Below are 22,606 nucleotides of genomic sequence, written 5' to 3' on the forward strand. Positions count from 1 at the left end.
GTTTCCTCCCACAGTCCAAAGATGTGCGGGTTAGGTTGATTGGCCATGCTAAATATGATCCTAGTGTCAGGGGATTAGCAGGGTAAATGTGGGGTTACAGGAATAGGGCCTGGGTGGGATTGTGGTCAGTGCAGATTCAATGGGCTGAATGGCCTCCTTCTGCACTGTAGGGATTCTATGAATACCTCACCCACAGATCCAAGCTCAAAAACCTCCACCTTATTTAGCATGAATTACCTGCATTCTGTAACTGACTTTCCCATGGTCCCAGAATTGGAGCCTTTCTTCTCCACTCAGAATTCAAATGACTTAATCTGTACTTTGAACTTTAAAACCTGTCCTGCTTTGATTCACCCAACTCCTTTTAATGGAGCATAATTTACATTGCAATAATTACACTTCATTAGAATCTGTACCCGGCTCTCTTAGTTAATAAGGGAATATTTCTCATCAATCTCCCACCTGAAACTTACTGAACCTGTGATGCGCGATTAAATCACTCGGTAGGCTAGATTGTACCTGGGAAATAAAGGCTTTTATTACTGACAAGAATGGAGCACACTATATACAATACAATCCCAGACTAAAGGGTCACCAGGCAGTGCAGTGACCTTTATACTTCCCCTGGTAGGCGGAGCCAACTGGAGTGTACCACAGAACAATATCAACAGGTAGAACAGCCTAACCCTAACACCAACAGTAATTACAGAAACATATCTACAAACACCCATAGAGCTGACCATCCATGGCTCAGCACTCATAGTGGTAACCAACTATGGTTCACCACAACCTGCACATACCTTCCAAATAGTTCATTTTATCCATCCTGCACATATAAATTGAAAATATAAAGGTACGGATCTTAAGTTCATCAAACAGTCTTTTCTCAAATGAAATTCCCCCTCCCCTTCCTAACATGATTTCGAAAATTAAAGTTCCGCTGTGATCCTCTGATGCTAATTTTCAATTTTATCGCAGGCTCTTCTTAATCCTCCATACTTATTACATTTGTTAGCACAATGTTGTAGAATATGCACAGGATTAGCTCTCAGTTAGGAACCAAATGCAATGGGCATTATGGCCGTCCAGAGTGTAGAACCCTGTGCCTGATAAATCTGAGATCAGTATGTGCAACGTGTCATATGCCAGTCACTGAAAGCTGGCTGTTTTTGTGAGGCAGGATATCTGATCCTATTGCATGGATTTAAAGGGTAAAAAAAAACCAACTTGCAATCCAAAACACCTTTAGTTGGTAAAAATCACAAGGTGCTTCATAATTTGACACACAGCCACATAAAATGGATAATGGACAAAACCCTGGTCAAAGAGGTATGTTTTAAGGAGCAGCATAAAGGAGATGAGAGATATAGAGGGATTTATGAAAGGAATTCTAGAGATTAGGGTTTTGCAGCTAGTGCCATGGCTGCCTGTATTGGAGCAATAAAAGTCAGGAATGTGCAAGAGGCCGGAATCAGTGGAGCAGATAGAGATCTTTGAGCACTCTCAAACTAAAAGGGGTTACTGAGGCAGAGAGGGATGAAAGCATAGAGGGATTTACAAAAATAGTTGATTATTTTACAAGCAGTTTAAAGGGGTGAGAAGGGTTGGGTGTATTAACTATCGCTATGAGCCTGGGCTGTTACTTTGAAATCTTCCCCTTTGTAAAACTCCATAAAATATTGATGATTTGATTGTATGGTTGCAGACTACTAAACGAGTTCATCATTAATCACTTTAGAAGAATCTCAACAAGCAGCTAATTTTCTCAAATCCTTCTGAATAATCTGGATGAGTTTATCAGTGTTTGCTACCTACATCCCACACATTATCTTATCAAGCTTTTGACTAAAATTAGCAAGATCAAGACTTCACTCTAAAATGACATAAGCAGATCATGTCCATCAGTTGCTATAGTTATAAACTACTACCTTCTTCTTATTTCATAGATTTTGTGTTTGAGGGCAGTGAATCACTGCTTGGGCCCAATTGCACACATTAGTGACTGATTGATTTAATGCCTCTCAAAATGCCACTGCATTACCACACTGGAGAGCAGAACACTAATACTACAACCATCTGTTTAACTATTTTACTGCACTTTACAAGTATTTTGGTAAATTAATGTTCTACTGTACAATTTTCCCCATTGATAACAGTAAACAACAAGTATTTCTCTCAGTCAACCACAGTTGCACAGATCATAGAATCCTTACACAGTGCAGAAGGAGGCCATTTGGCCCATTGAGTCTGCACCAACTCATAAACTCTTAACCCCACATATTTACCCCGCTATTCCCCAAACCTATATATCTAAGGGGCAGTTTAGCATGGCCAATCAACCTACCTGCATTGGACTGTGGAAGGAAATCGGAGCACCCAGGGGAAACCCACACACACAAAGGAAGAACGTGCAAACTCCACACAGACGGACAGTCACCCAAGGCAGAAATTGAACCCAGGTCCCTGGCTTGAGATAGCAGTGCCACCCACTGTGCCACCATGCCACCCACAGTCCTTTCCCTTTGGATTGTTAATGGCACAGCTGGATTTTTACAACCATTGAACAATTTTCATGGTCAGTTTTTCAGTACTAACTCACAAATGACCAGGTTCATTGAATTCAATTTTGCAACTCGCCCTGGTGGGAGTTGAATCCTGAGTTGCTAGTCCAGTACACTTTCTGGAATAATGTCCCAATCCCCTTAAATTCCATTTATGTATAATTTTCTGCCCTTGTCATGAGCATGGTCCTGGCACATGCTCCCATCTCCCATCTGCAACCTGATCAATAAAAAATTACAGGTGGACTGTCCCAAGAAGTCTCAGTGTTAGTAACAATTTACCACTCTGGGGAAATTGACTGTTAGAATTGACTAACATCTGTACTTGAGAATTGAACCACTAATTTCATCCACAAAAGGATCAATAGAGATTGAAGGAAATAGCTTACTCTCTTAATTCTGTTCTTTTACTTCAGTCTTTTAATGTTTTTTTTTCATTTTTAGCTACCGTAACACAGTAGTGGGCAGAGTTGAGAAGGGACAGTGCCTCCCTGTGCGGATGTTCCATTTCTTCCTAGCCAAAACTACAGAGCAGGTGACATGCACTACATTTCCAAGAAGGCATCACACTTAAACAGGAAGCAGAGGCTGGTTTCAAAAGAAGAATTGCGGTGGGGGGGGGGGGGGGGTTGCTGTCTTAGTGCCTGCAGAAGTAAATGGATATGGTGTTTGACTACCTGGTGAGCAACCTGAGAGGAAAGGTGATTGACTACTTGGCTTTTGGACTTCGGCTTGTGACCTTGAATTGAAATATGGACGGGGACTGGACGAGAACCTAACCCTGCTCGGTCCTTAACGTTTTGAATACTGACTAAGCAGACTTTCTATCTGCTTTGATTTGATTATACCAGCAGATAACTTGGCTGTCTGGTCAAATATATAGGGAAGATAATCAATGTAAAAATAGCACTCAACAAAGAGCTAGGTTTTGTGTTTGCTTGATTTCTGTATGATTTTGAAGCGGCTTGCTTATGTAGAGCAGACTTTGCAACAATAAATATGCAGTCACTATGCTATTTACCTGAACCCCCATGTTAAAGTGTGCTTAAACTCCTTGCCTACAAAGATCCCAGCATAATGCAACACCCTTGCCAGTGTTACACTACATTCCTTTTCTGCTGCCATCATGACACACAGGTGATAAATGTTTTCCATTCAAAAATGAACATGGACATCTTTAATTCATTTTTCTCTCCATAGTTATATTATTCTCTTGAATAGTAGGAGATCTCCTGGGCTGAACATAAACATTCTTTTCTTTGCCAAGTTTCAGCTTCAGCATTTAGCCCTGTATTTCCCACTGTAATAGAACATAGAACATAGAACATTACAGAGCAGTACAGGCCCTTCGGCCCTCGATGTTGCGCCGACCAGTGGAACCAATCTAAAGCCCCTCTAATCTACACTATTACAATATCATCCATATGTTTATCCAATAACCATTTGAATGCTCTTAATGTTGACGAGTCCACTACTGCTGCAGGCAGGGCATTCTACGCCCTTCCCACTCTCTGAGTAAAGAACCTACCTCTGACATCTGTCCTACATCTATCACCCCTCAATTTAAAGCTATGTCCCCTCGTGCTAGCCATCACCATCCGAGGAAAAAGGCTCTCACTATCCACCCTATCTAATCCTCTGATCATCTTGTATGCCTCTATTAAGTCACCTCTTAACCTTCTTCTCTCCAACGAAAACAACCTCAAGCCCCTCAGCCTTTCCTCATATGATTTTCCCTCCATACCAGGCAACATCCTGGTAAATCTCCTCTGCACCCTTTCCAACACTTCCACATCTTTCCTATAATACGGCGACCAGAACTGTACGCAATACTCCAAATGCGGCCGCACCACAGTTTTGTACAGTTGCAGCATGACCTCATGTCTCCGAAACTCAATCCCTCTACCAATAAAAGCTAACACACCGTACGCCTTCTTAACAACCCTATCAACCTGGGTGCCAACTTTCAGGGATCTATGCACATGGACACCGAGATCTCTCTGCTCATCCACACTACCAAGTATCTTATCATTAGCCCAGGACTCTGTATTCCTGTTACTCCTTCCAAAGTGAATCACCTCACACTTTTCCGCATTAAACTCCATTTGCCACCTCTCAGCCCAGCTCTGCAGCTTATCTATGTCCCTCTGTAACCTGCCATTTCCCTCCGCACTGTCTACAACTCCACCGACTTTAGTGTCATCCGCAAATTTACTAACCCATCCTTCCACGCCCTCATCCAGGTCATTAATAAAAATGACAAACAGCAGTGGCCCCAAAACAGATCCTTGCGGTACACCATTAGTAACTGAACTCCAGGATGAATATTTCCCATCAACCACCACCCTCTGTTTTCTTACAGCTAGCCAATTCCTGATCCAAACCACTAAATCACCCACAATCCCATGTGTCCGTATTTTCTGCAAAAGCTTACCATGGGGAACCTTATCAAACGCTTTGCTGAAATCCATATACACCACATCAGCAGCTTTACCCTCATCCAACTCTTTGGTCACCTTCTCAAAGAACTCAATAAGGTTTGTGAGGCATGACCTACCCTTCACAAAACCGTGCTGACTATCCCTAATCAAATTATTCCTTTCAAGGTGATTATAAATGCTATCTCTCGTAATCCTTTCCAATACTTTGCCCACAACAGAAGTAAGGCTCACCGGTCTATAATTACCAGGGTTGTCCCTAGTCCCCTTCTTGAACAAGGGGACAACATTTGCTATCCTCCAGTCTTCTGGCACTGTTCCTGTAGACAATGACGACACAAAGATCAAAGCCAAAGGCTCTGCAATCTCCTCTCTAGCCTCCCAGAGAATCCTAGGATAAATCCCATCCGGCCCAGGGGACTTATCTATTTTTACCCTTTCCAGAATTGCTAACACCTCCTCCTTATGAACATCAATCCCATCCAGTCCAACAGCCTGCATCTCAGTACTCCCCTCGACAACACTGTCCCTCTCCAGTGTGAATCCGATGAAAAATATTCATTTAGTGCCTCTCCTATCTCTTCAGACTCCACGCACAACTTCCCACTACTATCCTTGACTGGCCCTAATCTTACCCTAGTCATTCTTTTACTCCTGACATACCTATAGAAAGCTTTAGGGTTTTCCTTGATCCTACCTGCCAAAGACTTCCCATGTCCCCTCCTGGTTCTTCTTGACTCTTTCTTTAGGTCCTTCCTGGCTAACTTGTAACTCTCAAGTGCCCTAACTGAGCCTTCACGTCTCATCTTTACATAAGTCTCCTTCTTCCTCTTCACAAGAACATAGAACATAGAACATAGAAAGCCACAGCACAAACAGGCCCTTCGGCCCACAGGTTGCGCCGATCACATCCCCACCTCTAGGCCTATCTATAGCCCTCAATCCCATTAAATCCCATGTACTCATCCAGAAGTCTCTTAAAAGACCCCAACGAGTTTGCCTCCACCACCACCGACGTCAGCCGATTCCACTCACCCACCACCCTCTGAGTGAAAAACTTACCCCTGACATCTCCTCTGTACCTACCCCCCAGCACCTTAAACCTGTGTCCTCTCGTAGCAACCATTTCAGCCCTTGGAAATAGCCTCTGAGAGTCTACCCTATCCAGACCCCTCAACATCTTGTAAACCTCTATCAGGTCACCTCTCATCCTTCGTCTCTCCAGGGAGAAGAGACCAAGCTCCCTCAACCTATCCTCATAAGGCATGCCCCCCAATCCAGGCAACATCCTTGTAAATCTCCTCTGCACCCTTTCAATGGCTTCAACATCTTTCCTGTAATGAGGTGACCAGAACTGCGCGCAGTACTCCAAGTGGGGTCTAACCAGGGTCCTATAAAGCTGCAGCATTATCTCCCGACTCCTAAACTCAATCCCTCGATTAATGAAGGCCAGTACGCCGTACGCCTTCTTGACCGCATCCTCCACCTGCGAGGCCGATTTAAGAGTCCTATGGACCCGGACCCCAAGGTCCTTCTGATCCTCTACACTGCTAAGAATGGTACCCTTCATATTATATTGCTGCTTCATCCCATTGGATCTGCCAAAATGGATCACCACACACTTATCCGGGTTGAAGTCCATCTGCCACTTCTCCGCCCAGTCTTGCATTCTATCTATGTCTCGCTGCAACTTCTGACATCCCTCCAAACTATCCACAACACCACCTACCTTGGTGTCGTCAGCAAACTTACCAACCCATCCCTCCACTTCCTCATCCAGGTCATTTATGAAAATGACAAACAGCAAGGGTCCCAGAACAGATCCCTGGGGCACTCCACTGGTCACTGACCTCCATGCAGAGAAAGACCCCTCCACAGCCACTCTCTGCCTTCTGCAGGCAAGCCAGTTCTGGATCCACAAGGCAACAGCCCCTTGGATCCCATGCCCTCTCACTTTCTCAAGAAGTCTTGCATGGGGGACCTTATCGAACGCCTTGCTGAAGTCCATATAGACCACATCCACCGCTCTTCCTTCGTCAATGTGTTTGGTCACATTTTCAAAGAACTCAACCAGGCTCGTAAGGCACGACCTGCCCTTGACAAAGCCGTGCTGACTACCTTTGATCATACTAAACTTCTCTAGATGATCATAAATCCTGTCTCTCAGGATCCTCTCCATCAACTTACCAACCACTGAGGTTAGACTCACCGGTCGGTAATTTCCCGGGCTGTCCCTGTTCCCTTTCTTGAATATAGGGACCACATCTGCAATCCTCCAATCCTCCGGAACCTCTCCCGTCTCCATCGACGATGCAAAGATCATCGCCAAAGGCTCCGCAATCTCCTCCCTCGCCTCCCACAGTAACCTGGGGTACATCCCATCCGGTCCCGGCGACTTACCAACCTTGATGCCATTCAATAGTTCCAACACATCCTCTTTCTTTATGTCCACATGCTCGATCCTTTCTGTCCACCGCAAACCAGCAGTACAACCACCCAGATCCCTTTCCACCGTGAATACCGAGGTAAAGTATTCATTAAGCAGCTCCGCCATTTCTAACGGTTCCGCACAAACTTTTCCCCCTTCACCTTTTAAGGGTCCTATGCCTTCACATCTCATCCTTTTACTCTTGACATATTTGTAGAAAGCCTTGGGGTTCTCCTTAATCTTACCCGCCAAGGCCTTCTCATGACCCCTTCTCGCTCTCCTAATTTCCTTCTTAAGCTCCTTCCTACATCCCGTATACTCCTCTAAATCCTTAACACCTCCTAGCTCTCTGAACCTTCTGTACGCCTCTCTTTTCTTATTCACCAGGTTCATCACAACCTTCGTGCACCACGGTTCCCGTACCCTACCAACACCCCCCTGTCTCATCGGAACGTTGTCATGCAGAGCTCCAGACAAACATTCCTTGAAAATCCTCCACTTTCCTTCGGTACTTTTCCCCAAGAATGCCTCCTTCCAATTTACCCGTCTAATTTCCTCCCTGATGACACTGTATTTCCCTTTACTCCAGAGAAACACTTTCCTAGGCTGCCTGATCCTATCTCTTTCCAATGCTATCATGAAGGAGATAGAATTATGATCGCTATCCCCAAGATGCTCACCCACCGAGAGATCCTCCACCTGTCCAGGTTCATTAGCCAGCACCAGATCAAGTACAGCCTCTCCTCTAGTAGGCTTATCCACATACTGTGTCAGGAAACTCTCCTGGACACACCTAACAAACTCCTCTCCATCCAAACCCCTAGCCCTAGGGATATTCCAATCTATGTTTGGGAAATTAAAATCTCCCATCACGACAACTCTGTTATTCCTACATCTCTCCAGGATCTGTTTCCCCATCTGCTCCTCAACATCTCTGTTACTATTGGGCGGCCTATAGAAAACACCCAGCAACGTTACCGACCCCTTCCTGTTCCTAACCTCCACCCACAGAGACTCCGTCGTCAATCCCTCCACGGCGTCCACCTTCTCTACAGCCGTGACACTATCCCTGATCAACAGTGCCACTCCCCCCCCTCTCTTGCCTCCCTCCCTGTCCTTCCTGAAACATCTAAAACCCGGCACCTGAAGCACCCAGTCCTGTCCCTGAGACATCCAAGTCTCCGTAATGGCCACCACATCACAATTCGAAGCAGCAATCCACGCTCTAAGCTCATCCACTTTATTCACTACACTCCTGGCATTAAAATAGACACATCTCAGACCTTCAGCCTGAGCACTTCCCTTCTCCATCACTCGTCTAACCTCCCTCTTACCCTGTTTACATTCCTTATCTATTTGCGAGCTAACCTCCTCGCTCTCAGTCCCCTCATTTCGATTCCCTCCCCCCAACCTTTCTAGTTTAAAGTCTCTCCAGTAGCCTTAGCCAACCTTCCCGCCAGGATATTGGTCCCCCTGGGATTCAAGTGCCACCCGTCTTTTTTAAACAGGTCACACCTGCCCCAAAAGACGTCCCAATGATCCAAGTACCCAAATCCTTGATTTGGAGATTCAAGGAGATTCAACCTCCTTAGTAAACCACGGTTCCCTCACACGTCTGCTTCCTCCCTGCCTGACAGGTACATATTTATCAAGGACATGCAGTAGCTGTTCCTTAAACAAGTTCCACATTACAATTGTGCCCATCCCCTGCAGTTTCCTTCCCCAACCTATGCCAGCTAAATCTCGCCTAATCGCATCATCATTTCCTTTCCCCCAGCTATAACTCTTGCCCTTTGGTATATACCTTTCCTTTTCCATTGCTAAGGTAAACGTAATCGAACTGTGGTCACTGTCACCAAAGTGCTCACTTACCTCCAAATCTAACACCTGGCCTGGTTCATTACCCAGTACCAAATCCAATGTGGCCTCGCCTCTTGTTGGTCTATCTACATACTGCGTCAGGAAGCCTTCCTGCACACATTGGACAAAAACCGACCCCTCTAAAGTACTCAAACTATAGCGTTTCCAGTCAATATTTGTAAAGTTAAAGTCCCCCAGTACAACTACCCTGTTACTTTCGCTCCTATCCAGAATCATCTTTGCAATCTTTTCCTCTACATCTCTGGAACTTTTCAGAGGTCTATAAAAAACTCCCAACAGGGTGACCTCTCCTTTCCTGTTTCTAACCTCAGCCCAAACTACCTCAGTAGACGAGTCCTCATCAAATGTCCTTTCTGCCACTGTAATACTGTCCTTGACTAACAATGCCACATCTCCCCCTCTTTTACCACCTTCCCTGCACTTACTGAAACATCTAAACCCCGGAACCTGCAACAACCATTTCTGTCCCTGCTCTATCCATGTCTCCGAGATGGCCACAACATCGAAATCCCAGGTACCAACCCATGCTGCAAGCTCACCCACCTTATTCCGGATGCTCCTTGCGTTGAAGTATACACACTTCAAACCGCCTTCCTGTGTACCAGTACACTCCTGCGACTCTGAAACCTCATCCATGACCTCACTACTCTCAACCTCCTGTACACCGGAGCTACAATTCAGGTACCCACCCCCCTGCTGAATTAGTTTAAACCCTCCCGAAGAGCATTCGCAAATTTCTCCCCCAAGATATTAGTACCCCTCTGGTTCAGGTGCAGACCATCCTGTTTGTAGAGGTCCCACCTACCCCAGAAAGAGCCCCAATTGTCCAGGTATCTGAATCCCTCCCTCCTGCACCATCCCTGTAGCCACGTGTTCAACTGCTCTCTCTCCCTATTCCTCTCCTCACTATCACGTGGCACAGGTAACAAACCAGAGATAACAACTTTGTTTGTTCTAGCCCTAAGCTTCCACCCTAACTCCCTGAATTTCTGCCTTACATCCCCATCCCTTTTCCTACCTATGTCTTGAGTGCCTATGTGAACCACAACTTGGGGCTGGTCCCCCTCCCCCTTAAGGATTTCGAAAACACAATCCGAGACATCGTGGACTCTGGCTCCTGGGAGGCAACACACCAACCGCAAGTCTCTCTCGTTCCCGCAGAATCTCCTATCCGTCCCTTTAACTATGGAGTCCCCAATGACTAATCCTCTACTCCTCTCCCCCCTTCCCTTCTGAGCCACAAGGACAGACTCTGAGCCAGTGACCTGTACACCATGGCTTACCCCTGCTAAGTCGTCCCCCCCAACAGCATCCAAAAGTGTACTATCCCCAATTTCTACTACATCTCTTGTTTCTCCCCCCACTTGGATGGCTCCCTGTACCTTTGTGCTGTGGTCAGTTTGCTCATCCTCCCTTTCCCTACCCTTCTGAGCTGCCGGGCCGGACTCTGTGCCGGAGACACGGCCACTGTTGCTTCCCCCAGGTAGGCTGCTCCCCCCAACAGTACTTAAACAGGAGTATTTATTTTTAAGGGGCACTGCCACTGCGGTACTCTCTAGTACCTGACCTTTCCCCTTCCCCTTCCTAACCGTGACCCACTTGTCTGCCTCCCGTGGCCCCGGTGTGACCACCTGCCTGTAACTCCTATCTATCACCTCCTCATTCTCCCTAACCAGACGAAGGTCATTGAGCTGCAGCTCCAGTTCCCCAACGCGGTCCCTTAGGAGTTGCAGCTCGACGCATCTGGCGCAGATATGGACGTCCGGGAGGCTAGGAGACTCCAGGACCTCCCACATCCGACACTGAGAACAACAAACTGGCCTCACAATCATAATTCCCCCTTTCTTCCTGTCTAAACCTACCCCACCTCTGCCTGTTTACGCCGAAGCCCGATGAGCCAAAGCCCGTCAGCTCTCACTCTGCTTCCCACTCACTCCACTGCCTGCTCAAAAGTGCGGCCTGCTTTTAAACCCCCCAAAAACCTTCCCAGGCTTCTCCTGGGCCTACTTCCTGTTTTGGAAAAAAACCCTCCGATTTTTAACACAAATTTAACTGAAAAATAAATAAATAAATCAAATGCAGAAACACACTCCCTTACCCTCAGCCTGCTCCTGTGGAACAATGAGGCTGAAACCTCCAAGGTAAGCCCTTTTTAAAACCTCCAAAATAGCAACATCTTCAACAAACTTTGTTTACCCAGTCACCTATCAAACTCCAGATGTGGTTCATTCCCCTAATTGGATGCCTATTCAATCAAATTATCAAAACAAGGAGATGAATAAATTATTCATTTTAGGCTATGTGTAAATTGACTGCCAGTTTTCCTATATTAAAGTAATTACACCTCTGAAGCAATTTACTGCTGTTGAACACATGGGATATCCTGAACATTAGATGAGTCAGAGTATAAATGTTAGTTCCTTCCCTGAGCAACCGAAATCTTCTTACAATCATATAATCAAGGAGCAATACAATTCTAGAAGCATTTTTGTTGTGGTTACTTTGGCCACAAAAATTACAATTTTTATTCGAATGAACTTTTCAGTGAAATATGATTGTCAGATCAGTTCTTTGTGATTCTACGATTTACTCTGAATGTTTATAACATAATAAATGCATAAAAGTTTCTCCAATGCAGAATTAACTCACTTGTTTTCCCTTGCATAATCTGATATATCCCAGTAACCCATTCTGACCTCTGACAGACCCACCTAATTTCACAGCTTTGACTTAATATTATTAGACAAGCAAAAGTGCAAGTACACTGGCACCTCATTATTTAATCTCTTCTAGAATTGTGCACTTCCAGGCCTCACACCCTTCTCAAGTACTGCCAAACCCAAGCCTGGTCTCTTTTTGCCACCAAGTCTGCATTACCCTCAACTTCTTGCCACTGTTTCTGTCTCCCAGATCTAATTTAAATAATACACACCCTGCCTGAAGCTGAGGAAGTGGGACTCAGTAATGTCTGAGAACATTAAGTTGCACAACAGAAAAAAACTGTTAGTAGAGGTGGAGAACCCTTAGACCAAACCGTTCCAATAATAGGGGAGTGGTGTCCGGTGGAATGGGAGTAGTGACAGATCTCCCAGTGCACTGTATAGACTTGTACACAGTGCACTAGGAGATTGAAGCGCCTGCGTAAAGGAGCCCTTAGCAGTCTGCAGCCAGCTTCCCGGAGTGCATAGGCTCTGCCCACTCCCTTTACACCTTGCCTCATTTTTTTTCCCCCCAGTGCCATAAAATTACGTCTAGGAGCTCGCACAAAAAAGGGTATGATTCTCTCCAGTTTTCATGCTAGTTTTGCACTTGGATGGAATTTTTTTGGTAAGATCTTTTACAAAAGCTTTTACATGCTCTTTTACAAAATCTGAAAATTGAGAAACAGAGAGCATATATGGGAAACAAGCTATTTCCCAGGCGAACAGATCATTAACAAAATCACTGTGCTGCCATTCCTAGATAGATGGTGATTAATTTGATTATTGGAACATTAATAGCAGCTTCCATCCTTTTAGAAAGCATCAATGATAGGATAACTGAGTATATTCAAGGGGAAAGAGATAATCTTTCTTAAGGATGGATTAAGATTGTTGTGAACATGGCAAAACGCCATTGTAGTTGCCTCAATGTTAAAACTTGTCCCCAACAGTCCATGACTTGTCCATGCTTGCAGCCAGTGGAATTAATCAAGGAAGTGATAGAGACTGATGGGACCTCTCCTGGTATATCGGAAATTTGAATCACTAGTAGTTTAGAGGACAATAATCATCTGAAAGTTTGAAAATCAGGCATCATAGAGTAGAAATTATAGCTTGAGAGACTTTGGCATTGCAAATTGGAATGGTGTTAAAACCGTAATGAATCAGGCAATCATCAAGGATATGAAGTAGGTGGGTGATTTGGGAGACCAAGCAGAACATGAGATTGGAGTGAACAGTGGGCCAAAGAAGGTAAATGCAATCATCTCAGTCTTCTTACCTTGGTTTCTCACCCAAAGTCAGCCATCACAGTCTTTATGGTTTATCTTTGCAACCAGATCTCTAAAGCATTGGAGGGGTTATTTGTGCTAGTACCTCACACTCTGAATAATTTTGATCTGATGGTAACCCCCAATGTAAATTTATTGGAATCCCTGAGAATTATACTGAAATTACTTGTTTTGTAATGAATATCCCTAATAACCAGTCGTTGCAAATAAGGCAAGTTGTCTTTGGAGTCACTAAACAATTGAAAGACCCATTGAAAATGTTGCTTTAAAAATTGTATTGTGACATTAACCAAGTCATGATTTGGTTTATCACTCTCAGTATCCAATATACTGTTCAGAATTCTGATTACATTGGACTAACAAAATAATATTAAAGATCTGTTTCAAAACATGCTGGACAAATGTTTTTCAAGGTGATACACTGGTCAGATCCTACATTTTGTCTGGATTTTCATCTTTAAGATGGTTAGCAGGAGTCCAGAGTCTGGCTCAAAACATCTGCCTTGTGAAAAAGTACCTTGAACATTGGGATCTTTAATCTGGGAGAGGAGGTGTGGGTGCATGCTTGGCTGAGAGACCAGTCTTCCATTAGTTTGTTGAAAAACTTAAGGGAAACATGATTGACGTTTTTTTCTTAGGTCTATTTTGTCAATGACTCAATATTTATTTACACCAGATAGAGCTGTCAAGTTCTTATAGTTTCTTCTGTTGATACTTTAACGATCTGCTTGATTTATACATTTATAGGGTTGCAGTAACAGCAGTTTTTCAAATAAAGTTCAAACGGATGTTTTTCAATGCTTATCATCCTTACTATAGGGCTCATTTGTTCTTTAAAATATATACTGGTTGAATGGGCATGGAAGTGCTATGAATGAGGAACCATTGGGGGTGAATGGAGGGGCATGGGTTGGCACGGAGGTTATGAGAGGCCATTGGAGGAGGGGAGTGGGGTACATGGATTGCTAGAGGAAACTGGTCAAATATTTTGAAGTTATCTTTCAACAAGTTCCCACATTACAGGCTATAGCTCATGACTCTTCTGAACCTCCTTCAGAACCTGCCCCCAATCCATGAAAATTGTGAGGAGCTAAGAGATTCGTACACCCATAATGGAACTGACCAAGTCGAGAATGAAGGGCTGCCTAAACTCCTCCCACATTATCCAAAATTGGGGCTGCTAGGAATGGGGACAAGAATCCCAGAATTGTATATAATCCACCATTTTCAAAGGTCTGCAGAGTCTCTCCAGCCCTGTGAAAATTTGGCCCTTTATGTCTACAGCAATCCATTCTGTAACTAAATTAATAATACAATGGCTTGCAACATTCAATGGTGTTATCCTATAGCATTATTAAGAACTAGCAAACAGAATGCAAAATCTATCAAGGAACCAAGTCTATCAACACGGAAATCTTCTTGGAAACCTCCACAATTTTCTATTTGACATCTGGGAGTATTGCCATTTTATTTTTACATCTCCCAGATATACAACTTGAAGTTTTATGTATAATGATGCTGTAAGTACAACGTCAAGCTTTTTCATAGAAATAGATCAGTTTGTGTCTGTGTTCCAAAACCCTGTGATCTTTATCCAAGCCACTCTAAACCAAAACAAGATTGTTCTTGGTAAAATGTAAATACGTACATTGACTTTCATCTGAAGTGATCTCAATTTTCTTCTTCCAGTGTTGATAGGATGCTACGCACATATACATGCCAGCATAACTTTCATTCATAGGTCCCTTGAATTTGAGGTTATTTTTGACCAGTTCAATGCCTTCAGGAAGCGAATCATTTTGTCTTGGAAAATAATAGATAATAATTCAAATAATTTTAAATTAACAATATTTTACAAATATACATTTTAGATTCCATTACAAACTATTTGAAATAATTTTGAATGTATATATTTTGATTAATGCTGCTGCTTGAAAAATGATTTCTTTCAATCTGTAAGTCTCAGTCAATACGTTTGTGTTACGTTAAAAAAAATCTTGGGTTGAGGAGAGCACAAAATCCATTGAACACATTATAGCTCTTTCATTCAGAGAGCCCTATAATACCCAAATAACCATAGAAAATTACAGCTCAGAAACAGGCCTTTTGGCCCTTCTTGTCTGTGCCGAACCATTTTATGCCTAGTCCCACTGGCCTGCACTTGGACCATATCCCTCCACACCCCTCTCATCCATGAACCCGTCCAAGTTTTTCTTAAATGTTAAAAGTGACCCCGCATTTACCACTTTATCGGCAGCTCATTCCACACTCCCACCACTCTCTGCGTGAAGAAGCCCCCCCTAATATTCCCTTTAAACTTTTCTCCTTTCACCCTTAACCCATGCCCTCTGGTTTTTTTCTCCCCTAGCCTCAGCGGAAAAAGCCTGCTTTTAAATAATTCCATCCCATAATGAGAATCTATTGCAAATGGACACTTTTTACATGAAGAACTTCCAGATAAATGTACCTGGTTATTCCTGGGCTAAAGCCACATTTAATTTAAAATGCTAATCCACATTTGCTTAATCCATTACCTCAATTATTTTATTTCTCAAACACATCCTTTAAAGTCCAGGGGCTGGATTTTATGCTGGGGGCAGATTCTCTGCATAAATTTCCGGTGCGAGTTTACCTCCAATTACCAGGTTTATGACCCTTTAATTTCTCAGGTGATCATCCTTTAATTATTATGCAGCAGGACTTCAGATAATCTCCAGGAGGAAGTTCTGCCAGCCAGTCAGCTCTGCACATCAGCAGAGACAATGCGCAGTCACGAAGCGGTGCTCAGCAATGGACCCGAACATTGAGGTAAGCCTAGGATCACTCAAGGACTGGGCTGATGGAACCCCAGTGAGGAGGATGGGAGGCATGTTGCATTGTGGAGAACATGCCCCTGTCTACATCAATGGGGACGAAGTAGAAATGGTTGAGAGTTTCAAGTTTTTAGGTGTCCAGATCACCAACAACCTGTCCTGGTCCCCCCATGCCGACACTATAGTTAAGAAAGCCCACCAACTTTCTCATCAACTTTTACAGATGTACCATAGAAAGCATTCTTTCTGGTTGTATCACAGCTTGATATGGCTCTTGCTCTGCCCAAGACCGCAATAAATGCCAATGGGTTGTGAATGAAGCCCAGTCCATCATGCAAACCAGCCTCTCATTCATTGACTCTGTGTGGCCAAAAGGGCCACCTAAAATGGCGATTTATAAAGCACTCTGGGACAATTGGGTAAGAACTAAAACAGCAGACTGCAGCCTAAAAGATAAACAGGCTGCAGCTCAGACGATTGAGTACACAGGATATGGACCATCTCCAGGACAAAGGGGACTTTCTGGTCAAACTGGGTTGTTTACCAGACATAGCAGCGCCGTAACCCCTTATTTGGGAGGGAGGTGTGAACCCTACGTGCCCCCAGCACCTACAGACATGGCCGTTGGGGACACACCCAGAGATTGGTGTGGCAGCACCCGATTGGACTTTCTCGATCAGGGTGATCAAGTCCTGATCAATTGATTGGCAATGGCCAAAAGGGGCGCAAAAACCAACGGGGTATAACACAGTGCTGCGCAACTAAGAAGCTCTCTCTCTCTGACCCCACGAATGAGCTACAACAACAGTGACCATCGCCAGCAACGACCACCACGAGGAGAGCCACCACACCCGAGAAGAAAGGAAGACCAGAGCCAGAGTGTCAGACCAGACCAAAGGACCAGACTATGCAGAGGACTACAGAGACCAGCACACAGATAAAGGCCAATATCTGCTTGGGTACTTGCCAGTCACGCAAAGTTAAGTCAAGGTCTAGTATTGGACTTGAACTTTAGTATTTCTGTAAGAGAACTTATTGTTGGTTGGGTGGGTGATTATTGATTGAGTATTTAAAAAAATATTGTTGTACTAACAAGAAGTCTACTTGCAATTCTTTGTCCACCGTATAAGGGTTAAAACAGACTGTGCGGCAAGCACAACAAATTGGCGACTCTGGTGGGACATCGACAAGAAGTAACTTTGTTGCTCCTATATCGAATCCCACAGAACCTAATACTCCTGGAGATTTAGTCGGAGCCCGAATTAAGACAGCAAATGCCCCATGTGACGGCCAGGATTTCAAGTAAACTAAAGAGAGTGGAGAGTCTATATTGAACGATTATTTAAAACTCAGAGCCAACAGGTATAAACTCCTTATTGGACAAATTACATGCTTTCTGGAATTGTCACTGTGCATGTGTTGTTACTAACAAGGAGGATAGGGTAAACTCCATAGATTTACATTAGAATCCGGAGGGATTAGGACTGGAAGATAGCCCAAAGCCGTATCCGCAGTCCGATCAACTCCCTACCCCTTGTCGTTGAATATAGAATGGCAGGAAACAGCAGAGAGACAGAGAAGTGTCCCATATGGGGCACATCGGAGAATATATTAAGAAGAAAGGGTGGCCCCTATGGGCAGAATCTTGTGCCAATACTGAGACGGGACCGGGATCCCGAGGGCAGAAGTATTGGGACGATTTGAGGAAAATTCAGGGAAAACGGGCAGGCAAATGTGAGAAACCGACTGCCATTGTGAGCTGCTTAGGACAGCTGCTAGGAACAGAAAAGGAATTAAACACAGTTCATAAGGAACTGGAGGAATCAAAGCAGGCACAGGAGGAAAAGGAGGAGGAGATTGAGAAACTAAAGGAACAGCAGCAGGAAAGGATAGAACAAATAAGAGCCAAAAAGGATAGAGAGGTAGATGAATTAAAGAGAACCAACCAGGCAAATTTATTACATCTGGGCAATTTTTAAACCCAGTATGAGAGAGCGTACCAATACGCCCAGCGCGCTGTCTTGGCGAAAGGTGAAGCCGAGCAGGCAGTGGCACGAATGGAAGCCAAGTGCACTGATCTACAGGCACCAATAAGAGCATCAAGCCAGTAAAGAACAGAGACAGGCAACCGCTGACCACTCCAAATGCCAGCGAGAAATTTCACGGCTGAAATCTCTATTATTGGTTCAAAATGGATTTATGTGAACCTTCGGGACAGTAGAGGAAGAGAAGGTAGAGGATGCAGATTGGGGAGAGTTAAAGGAGAATGCTAAACTTTACTTTACGTGAACCGAGGATTGGGGTCCACCACCATCTTTCCCAGGGGAAGTCATACCCACCGCACCCCCAGATTCACCTCCAGTACCGATGCACCCAGTGACGACTGAACGTCGGGTAGGAGAGTCTCAGGACCCAGCTGTTACATACACGACCCTGTTTATGGTGGCACAGTTGGCTGAGATTGCAAATAAAATCACAACCTTTGAACCATCGGCTGACCCACACCGTTTCTTGGAGGATGTTAGGCAGCAGAAGATAATGCATGGGTAAGATGAAAAGTGAAGCTGATAGTCATGTGCTTAAGCAAGTCTGTACCGTCTGTCCTGCCAGTCCTTCAAAATGTTGGGGAAGGAACCTTAAATGAGATCAAGGAAGCGATATTAATCACGGTAGGGTTTAATAAAGGGGATCCTGTAGATGGGTTAAATAAATGTAGACAGAGGAAAGGGGAACATCCCTTTGCCAGTCGTTTATGGATCCACTTCACAGGAGTGTGTGGGGAATTAGATCGGGCTAGATTAAATGAAGCTGATTCATTCAAATGGGCTCGGACATTAGTCTCACACACCACAGAGGAAGGAAAGAAAGCCTGCGCTAATTTTGATCCCGCAGTGACCACACATAATGAAGCATGGGTTCTCCGACAGTTAGCTCGAGTCTGGGAACTGGAAGTTCAGGGATCCCCAATGTCATGGTTAGAAAGGGAGGCGAGAATGCTTCCGATGAGGGCTAGCCAGGGTCCAGTATGGAGAAACGAGGGTAGAGGGGATCCCCAACACCAGAGAGGTACAGCTCCACCTTACACAGCAGTCCCGAGGAGAGATAGACGGACATGTTTTAATTGCGGGCAGCCAGGACACTTCGCCCGAGATTGTAGGAGGCCCCCACCACAATATACACGATCCCTGAGACTACCAGGACCATCGGCTCCACCAGTTAGGCCAGCTCCTAGGTGCGAGAGAGAGCACCGCCCACCACCGATAAAAGGTCCCGGTCATCCCATGCATACCGTGAGCGCTAGCCCACCACTATATCCAACTGTCCCCAGCTATGGAACCCTAGATTGACGGTGTCCGGCTTTCCCAACCTGGGTCTGTAGCACCAGCTGGGAAAGCGTAGGGAGACTCCTAGTTAATGGCGAGGTAAGAGGCCACCTCATAGAATTCCTTTGGGATACCAGAGGCTCCCGAACTACCTTGAATATATCAAAATTAAAAACAGACATCCCTTGGCCAACTATGGGCACAATCACACTCAGTGGATTCACAGGACACATTCAGGAGGGATGCATTACAACCCCTGTACAGGTCCGCCTAGGCAGCATGGCGTGTGACCATAGAAAAACTACAGCACAAAACAGGCCCTTCGGCCCCACAAGTTGTGCCGAACATGTCCCTACCTTTTAGGCCTCCCTATAACCCTCCATCCTATTAAGTCCCATGTACTCGTCCAGGAGTCTCTTAAAAGACCCTATTGAGTTTGCCTCCACCACCATGGACGGCAGCCGATTCCACTCGCCCACCACCCTCTGTGTGAAAAACTTCCCCCTGTACCTACTCCCAGCACCTTAAACCTGTGTCCTCTCGTAGCAGCCATTTCCACCCTGGGAAAAAGCGTCTGAGAGTCCACCCGATCTATGCCTCTCAACATCTTATACACCTCTATTAGGTCTCCTCTCATCCTACGTCTCTCCAAGGAGAAAAGATCGAGCTCCCTCAGCCTATCCTTATAAGGCATGCCACTCAATCCAGGCAACATCCTTGTAAATCACCTCTGCACCCTTTCAATCTTTTCCACATCCTTCCTGTAATGAGGCTACCAGAACTGAGCACAGTACTCCAAGTGGGGTCTGACGAGGGTCTTATATAGCTGCAACATTATCCCCGGACTCCTAAACTCAATCCCTCAATTGATAAAGGCCAGCATACCATACGCCTTCTTAACCACCTCCTCCACCTGCGGGGCCGATTTTAGAGTCCTATGGGCCCGGACCCCAAGGTCCTTCTGATCCTCTACAGTACTAAGAGTCTTTCCCTTTATATTATACTCCTTCATACCATTTGACCTGCCAAAATGGACCACTACGCATTTTGTCCATCTGCCACTTCTCCGCCCAGTCTTGCATCCTATCTATGTCCCTCTGTAACTTCTGACATCCCTCCAGACTATCCACAACCCCACCAACCTTCGTGTCATCGGCAAACTTACCAACCCATCCCTCCATTTCCTCATCCAGGTCATTTATGAAAATGACAAACAGCAAGGGTCCCAGAACAGATCCCTGGGGCACACCACTGGTGACCGACCTCCATTTAGAAAAAGACCCATCTATACCCACTCTCTGCCTCCTTTGGGCAAGTCAGTTCTGGATCCACAGGGCAGTAGCCCCTTGGATCCCATGCCCTCTCACTTTTTCTAGAAGCCTTGCATGGGGGACCTTATCGAACGCCTTGCTAAAGTCCATATAAACCACATCTACTGCTTTCCCTTCGTCAATGTGTTAGTCACATTTTCGAAGAACTCCACCAGGCCCGTAAGGCACGATCTGCCTTTGACAAAGCCATGCTGAGTATTCTTGAGCATACTAAACCTCTCTAAATGCTCATAAATCTTGTTCCTCAGGATCTTCTCCATCAGCTTCCCAACCACTGAGGTTAGACCCACCGGTCGCTAATTTCCTGGGCTATCCCTCTTCCCCTTCTTGAAAATAGGAACCACATTCGCAATCCTCCAATCCATCCGGTGGTGTTAGTTGACCTTCCCCCAAACGCTGAACACATTCTTGGGTCCGATTATACGAATAAATGTAATCTTTCCTTTGATCCGGCTAATTGATGTATTTGGCAGATGGCTACGATTAGCAGAGCGCCATCAATCGTTCCAATCGGGACATATGCTAATAGGGTTAGCACAATAGGGGAATTCTGGTTTGATCCCTTAACAATTAGTAGTGATCCGGCCATCAGGGAGGAGCTTCAAAGAAACAATGGGGTGTTTGTGCAGCATAAACATGACTGTGGCCAGATACCTGGGGAGGTGTTAATTGAAGGGCCGGACCCGAAACCACAGAGACAATACGGTTTCCCCAGACAGGCAGAGGGGGAGGTGGCCAAAGTAATTGATAGTCTATTACAGCAGGGGGTGTTGAGACAAGTAGCGTCAACAAATTATGCGCCGATATGGCCTGTGAAAAAGGCAGATGGATCATGGAGGTTAACGATCGATTATCGGGAATTAAATAAGGTTACCCCACTCACGGCCCCCACATTAGCCACAAGCCCCATCACCATGATAAGACAGGGAGCCCAGGCAAAGTTTTTCACGGTACTGGATATCAGTAACGGTTTCTGGTCCATCCCTTTAAATCGGTCCTGCCAGTACATGTTTGCCTTCACCTTCCAGCGACAGCAATACACTTGGACTTGCCTACCACAGGGTTTCTATAATTCCCCGTTCATCATCCATAGGCAACTAGCTACCGGACTAGAAAAGTTTTCCCGACCTGAGTGCTTGGTCCAATATGTAGATGATTTATTGTTACAGACTAACACCAAAGAGGAGCATGTAACATTGCTGGATGAATTACTCGCACTGCTCCAATCATTAGGCTGCAAAGTCAACCCGAAAAAGACCCAAATTTTGCAACCCAAGGTTATATACCTAGGGTACAGTGATTACCCATGGGAAGAGGGAGATCGAACAAAAAAGAATAGACTCCATAGTGCACCTCCCATTGCCCCGAGATGTGAGTGCCCTTCGATCTTTCTTAGGTCTAGTAGGGTCCTGTCGGAACCAAAGCAGCCCCACTGTCCGAATTGCTAAAGAAAAACGCGACCTGGAAGCGGACTGAGCAGCACACAGCTGCAGTCATCGATTTAAAGCGCGCCCTTGCCACAGCGCCAGCCTTACTAGTCCCTGACCCAGATCTACCATACGCCTTAGAGGTTGCAGCCACCGACCACACTCTTTTGGCAGTATTATTACAAGAAAGACACGGTAGACCAGGCCCAGTAGCCTATGCCTCATGAGTATTAGGCCCAGTCGAACAGGGCTTCTCCGGGTGCGAACGACACCTATTCGCGGTATTTTGGGCCGTGCAGAATTTCGCCAATATCACCAGACTGAACCCAATAACCGTTCTCACCGAACACACCCCAACCCAGCTTCTGTTGGACATTCGCCTGAAAGACGGCTCAGTAAGCCAGGTCCGCGCT

The 22,606-nt window shown here is 45.2% G+C and overlaps 1 protein-coding gene across 1 annotated transcript in view; it reads right to left on the minus strand.

Moving 5' to 3' along the window:
- Positions 1-22,606, minus strand: part of LOC144499438 (uncharacterized) — an 81,590-nt gene that overhangs the window by 31,451 nt on the left and 27,533 nt on the right. The window contains exon 4 of the mRNA XM_078221423.1: positions 14,948-15,102. Coding sequence (XP_078077549.1) covers positions 14,948-15,102 — 155 coding nt within the window. The remainder of the gene's footprint in view (positions 1-14,947; positions 15,103-22,606) is intronic.

Source organism: Mustelus asterias, chromosome 10, assembly GCF_964213995.1.
Source record: "Mustelus asterias chromosome 10, sMusAst1.hap1.1, whole genome shotgun sequence".
Classification (NCBI taxonomy): Eukaryota; Metazoa; Chordata; class Chondrichthyes; order Carcharhiniformes; family Triakidae; genus Mustelus; species Mustelus asterias.